This window comes from Lipotes vexillifer, unplaced genomic scaffold (assembly GCF_000442215.2).
Source record: "Lipotes vexillifer unplaced genomic scaffold, Lipotes_vexillifer_v1.1 scaffold647, whole genome shotgun sequence".
NCBI lineage: Eukaryota > Metazoa > Chordata > Mammalia > Artiodactyla > Lipotidae > Lipotes > Lipotes vexillifer.
In genome coordinates, this window is record NW_006793865.1 from 690,566 (window position 1) to 696,740 (window position 6,175).

The 6,175-nt window shown below is 34.9% G+C and overlaps 1 protein-coding gene across 1 annotated transcript in view; it reads right to left on the reverse strand.

Annotated features, from left to right (window-relative positions):
* Positions 1-468: 468 nt before the first annotated feature.
* The window catches only part of BRIX1 (biogenesis of ribosomes BRX1), a 7,372-nt gene continuing 1,665 nt past the window's right edge, over positions 469-6,175 (reverse strand). Inside the window, exons 3-10 of the mRNA XM_007466832.1 lie at positions 5,016-5,059; positions 3,424-3,494; positions 3,234-3,283; positions 3,056-3,129; positions 2,848-2,898; positions 2,617-2,718; positions 1,179-1,307; positions 469-933 (exon numbers count right to left, since the gene is read on the reverse strand). Of these exons, the coding sequence (XP_007466894.1) occupies positions 664-933; positions 1,179-1,307; positions 2,617-2,718; positions 2,848-2,898; positions 3,056-3,129; positions 3,234-3,283; positions 3,424-3,494; positions 5,016-5,059 (791 nt within the window). The 3' untranslated portion in view covers positions 469-663. The remainder of the gene's footprint in view (positions 934-1,178; positions 1,308-2,616; positions 2,719-2,847; positions 2,899-3,055; positions 3,130-3,233; positions 3,284-3,423; positions 3,495-5,015; positions 5,060-6,175) is intronic.

Here is a 6,175-nt window from a genome sequence, read left to right on the forward strand (position 1 = left end):
GACAGGCTCTGGACGCGCAGGCTCAGCGGCCATGGCTCATGGGCCCAGCCGCTCCGCGGCATGTGGGATCTTCCCGGACCGGGGCATGAACCCGTGTCCCCTGCATCGGCAGGCGGACTCTCAACCACTGCACCACCAGGGAAGCCCAAAACCTAAGTATTTTTAGCATACATTTTCAAGGTAAGAAAACAAGACGAAAGGTTGCCGTTTCCGGGGCCTCACTGATTGTGACTCAGGGACTCAAACCTCAGTAAGATGCTTTCCCTTCTAGCAGTCTACCCCAACTTTACCATCTGAAACTATGCTCTCAAAGTGCCTAATGCTCTTTTACATGTAATAATGATCCAATAAATCTGTACGAATTTCAGCTTTGCTAAACTCTAAATTTTAATCCAAGAGAGCAGGCCTAAACCTTAAGTGTGCTAAGTTTTTAATAATACAAACAAGCTTTGAAAAGAAAAACAGAAATTAAGTGATGAGTTCTGGTGATATTTTATTTAGAAAAACATAGGACCCGCCCCCCCCGAAGCCACAAAATCTTAATTTTTCTCTTTTAAATGTCGCACTAATTAGATATAAGGTCGTCCCGAATAATAAAAGTATTTATACATTGAACATAAAATAAATATAAAACAAATGAGAACAAATTAGTTATCCATTGATTCATTTTGCATTCCCACTGTTCGTCTTCTGTTTCATTTTCCTTTGCCTTTTATAAATCCTTTTCTTTCTTGCTTTCAAATCGACTTTTGGCTCTGGTTTTACCCACTGTATTTCTATCGGCTTTTCCTCAGCTGGTACAACAAAAACATCTGCAGTGGGATCATGGGGAAGAATAGTCTTTGGTTCTTTCTTTCTCAGCTTCTGCACGTCTTTCACTTGCTGTTTCTCTCTGTATTTTGCAGCTGTGATGGCTCTTATGACACGCCGATGCTAGAAACAAAACAATATTAAAGGTGCTTTTGAAATAAAAATAAACATTTTATATACGGCAGACATTCACTTATGAACCCTACTTCCCATCACCCTGTGTCATCCAAAAAAAAAAAAGCAATTTGTAAGACTGTACGCAGCAAAAACCAAATTCAGTTTCACAGTTAACAGAACAGTTACCTGACAGAATTATTTTGGCCCAAGAGTTCTGGGACATAAAGGACCACTGAACAAAAACAGCTTACCATGTTTGGTGATTGGTAGTGAGGATTTTCATACAAAGTTGGTCCTCCAAAACTTCCCTGGAAAATCTTTATGAGATTTAAGACAAAACGGGGTCCTATTTCTACAAGAGCAGCATCTTCTTCTATGATCTTTAATAAAAAGGAAACATTTCATTTTGGTTTGGATATACTACACCTAAAATGTATACAGGCTATATCCTCATTACAAATGTGCCTAAAAGAACTGATAACCAATGAAGTTAAGGTGGAAGTGAAACTTGGCAAGTGCCAAATCATCAATACTTTCTGAAATACATTACTGGTTACAGGTAGTTGTCATAGGAAAATATAAATGCTTTTTCAGTGTTTTTAAAATTGAGTCACTTCAATTTGATCTGTATCTTGCTTCTCACAATGCGCGTCTTCTTGAAAAATTGTGGTTAAATGAATATTTAAAACTGCAACCATGGACTTCCCTGGTGGCACAGTGGTTGAGGGTCCGCCTGCCGATGCAGGGTACACGGGTTCGTGCCCCAGTCCGGGAATATCCCACATGCCACGGAGCGGCTGGGCCCGTGAGCCATGGCCGCTGAGCCTGCACGTCCAGAGCCTGTGCTCCACAACGGGAGAGGCCACAACAGTGAGAGGCCCGCGTACCGCAAAAATTAATTAATTAATTAATTAATTAATTAAACTTTAAAACACTGCAACCATGATAACAAAATGGATTAAAGCACCCTATGGGGCACCCTTTCAAAATTTAAATCAACCCCTAAATTGTTTTTATAAATTTAATTCAAATTAGATTAAAAGGTAGATAAAAAGACATTGGCAAAATTTATTTTTGAATGGTTACTGACTGTGGAATTAAGAGACAAGTTCTGAACTACAAATATTACTATAGTTGGTTAAGGTATGCCTGCCCTCAGGGGTTAAGAAGGGGATATGTTTAACTCACACTGCAAAGTATCCAATGTAACAACAACATGCAGGAAAGAGCCCAGTTTACTTCATAAGCTGTCTGAAATTTTGCCTTGCTGCTCTCTTCCACCTCGCCACAGATTTCCAGAATCACCTCTCCTCCTGGATGAATCACCATATGACTCATCTAACAGTTCTCACTGAATGCTTTCTAACAAAGTCTTAAACCCCACCTCACCCCTGGTAGATTCTAATTTCTTGGAAAAGAAACTTATATTTTACTCAATATATAGTGGCTTGTTAGAAAATCCATACACCATATTAGCTGATAGCCATGAACCTAAAAAAAATCCATACACCATATTAGCTGATAGCCATGAACCTAAGTTACGAGATAAAGGTTATTTACTACAGGTCTGTGGGGAAAAGAAAGCGATGTAAATGAAAAGAAAAGAATTTATCATTTGCATTTTCCATGTCTATAAAAACAATATATCCTAATTTATTTCGAAGTATAATTAAGTTAATCAAAGCTAACCTGAAAGTTCCGAAACCATATCCTATTATCCAAAATAGTGAACGTAAACACGTGGTCCACAAATGGTTGACTTTTGGGATGATACCGTGGTGTACTAAAGATCTAGGGGGAAAAAGGACACATTAGTTCTGTATTCTATGACATACCATGTGTGCTTCAGATAGCTAAGTTAAAAGGAAGACACTCATTTAGAATATTTTACTAAAAATAGTTTCTAGTAAAGATATTTACCTGAATTAAGAGTTCTTTTAACAAAGCAAAATGTGGTAATTCATCAAAAGCCTATAAAAATAGAGTGAACATATTACTTGAAAACATTAGTTTTGTTCAAAATTGTTTGTTTTTATATTAACTAAATTGAATTATACAACTATATCCACCAAAAAACAACCATGCACAGTAAGAAAATTAGACCTCATACACTAAATGAGAAACTTACAGGATCAAAAGACAAGAGGGGCCGAGAACCTTTCAAACAGTTTCCAGTCATCTTTAGCTCAGCTAGGGTATGAACTAGAAAAATTACAACAGCAACAAAAATAGTTATAACTTTGGCATGATTATTCCAAAAGATTATTTTCAATTTTCTCACAAAAACTTAAATTGAGTCAACTTACTATTTTGAACAAGGAATTTAGCAGATGGTCCATGAGGTGAATTTGAAAGCCTAAAAAATATAAAAGCTTTTTCAACTAATTAAAATTTAGAACGTAGTAAAAGCTTATACTACCAATTCAGTTTAAAAGACACCATAATGTGCTAATAATATTCACATATTCTCTAATCTTATTTAATACATTCTCTTACCACATATAGAGATCCTGTTTTTTCTTAGCTTCAAAATAGATACATTTATTGCAGTTTTTCATTTCACAAACCTAAATGGAGCAAAGTATAGAAAAATGAAGTGGAAAATAAAAATAAGATCTAAAGCAATTCAATGCAATGAATATTTAGATGCCTTCAAAAATACTTAAGCAGGTTAATAGGCTACAAAGGTCTAAATCAAGGTAAATTTATTCATGGAAACGTTTAAAGTTCCTCTTAGGTGTTCTGTCCAAGGTAAACTGTGCTCTGCCCACCTCTTTGGTGGAAGCGGCTACTCTTTCTGGCCTAGCATTTTTACTGGCTTCCCTTGGGAAACCTCTTCTTCTGACCATGGTCCTGTGTACAAACTACAAAGATTTAAAACAAATGCCCCAGGGGTAAAGCACATTACAATTAGCCTCACCAGCTGTAGAAAATTACAGTCCTTACAGAACCAAAAACATCCTTTATAATGGTTACTTTGATTTTTAACTCCCTAGCTTTTCGATTTTAAGCTCAAGAAATTTGATTTTTCTTCCTCATCTGTACTACCCTTCTGTGATTTGGTTCTGTAAAATCACTAAGGAGCTGGTGAAAGGCAAGTATACAAAACCCATTTCAAGCTGAATTAAACTTCAACATCTTAAAGAGTTACAAAGTCACAATTGAGAAATATACAAAAGGAATGAAGCCCTATATTATTGTAGTGTTCATAAACTAATACACATACACTACCTAAGGCTTAAAGAATTCTTCAGCCCAATGCTTTTGTTCCTTATTGGTCGTACAATAAACACATCTACACACTAAGTTGTGACCTTTAGTTGCTGGCAACCGATATCCTGTTTATTTCTCCTATCTTCACTTGAAATTATACTACTTGTTTACGGCCTGTCTCCCCCATTAGAATGTAAGCTCCATGACAGGGGCTTTTTTTTAAACACTGTTTCTATAGAATAATGCCATGACAGAGCAGCACTTCAAAAATTTGTGCTAAATAAATAACAGAGGCCTTTCTAATAGCTAAAGAGAATTATCTTAAAACAATTTAAGTTTTAAAAGAAAATCTGCTCTAAAAACACAAGTTTACTCTTCAACGATACTTTGAAAATTTAACATATTACTAGTTTGTAATATTTTGAGCAAATATCACATGCACCCCTTTTAACACTGGCAAAATACTTTTCAATGAGTTTTTAAAAATATTTAATGGGCTTTTTATTTACGTTGATAATTTTTATGAGTACCTACTATGAATTTAGCACTGTACTAGACATAATGAGAAAAAAAAAGAATGAGATAATCCTTGTCCTCAGGAAATTTCAGTATGCTTGTTGAGAGAAGACAAATGTAAGAATGATCAAGAAATAATATACACTGAAGCACTAAACTGAAACAGACAATGAGTACTATAAAAATTTTAAAGGCAGATAATTACAGTTCATAAAATTTGCATATCTTATACAAAACAACTTAGAAGTCACTGAATAACTGACTTATTTTTTAAATGAACTATTTCTAGTATTCCAAATATTGTGTTCCTAAATACAGTGTTGCTAGAATATTTTACTTTAATTAATTTCTAAAATTACCTCGTTAATCACAAATAACTTATCTTTACGATCCATTTTAGTATCTATAAAAAGAAAAAAAGGTTAGGTAAACAAAAAATTTCAAAGCTACTTCAATCAAATCACACATACTTTCTAGGAAATTAAATATTAAGTACTTTTATAATCTTCAGTTTAAATGAGATTTTATTAATCTTCAAAATGATTAGACCTGAAAACACATGACCTCTTTAAAAATCTTGTTCTTTTGAAATGTAAACATGAGTGATTAAAAATAGTCCTCAAGAATTATAAAGCTCTAAGCAGTGTCTCTTACTTGTGTACAGACATACCTCAGAGATGCTGCCGGTTCAGTTCCAGACTATCGTTAACAAAGCGAATATTGCAATAAAGCGAGTCACACAAATTTTTTTGGTTTCCCAGTGCAAATAAATGTTACGTTTATACTATACTGTAGTCTGTTAAGTGTACAACAGCATTATGTCTAAAAAAACAATGTACATACCTTAATTTAAAAATATTTTAGTGCTAAAAAATGCTAACAATGAAAAAGTTTGAAATATTCCAAGAAGTACCAAAATGTGACACAGACACAAAGTGAGCAAATAAATGCCACTGAAAAAAATGGCACCAAGAAACTCGCTCAACGCAGGGTTGCCACAAACCTTCAAATGGGGGAAAAAATTGCAATAAAGCAAAGCACAAAAAGAGGTATACCTGAATTCTATGAATCCCTTTCAAAAATGGGAAAATTCTCACAAACCACATTTAGAGCTCATAAATTAAGATTCTCTCATTAGTTTCAGAGACCTGAAGATGTAACAGCAGACCTCAGTCTGAGAAACACTGGTCTAAAGAACTAAGTTATTACCTAGAATTAAAACCAAAAGCACCTCCCAACACAGGCACAAAAACACCTGCATGAGGGCGCTATCACAGTTATAAACCCCAAACTAGATGTTCTTCACTTGCCTGTAAGATACCCCATTACTAAAAAGAAAAGCTTGGCACTTAGGAGCAGACTGAGTCCCAACTTGAAGGTGTTTGAAATCCTACTCCTGGCCCATTAAGTTTTTTAATAAAAAGTTTTTTTAAATACAGAAAGCAATACATGGCAGTTCCAAATCATTTAGAAGGACAAACCAGCTCATGACCACTGAGAACATTACACTGAAGGCATT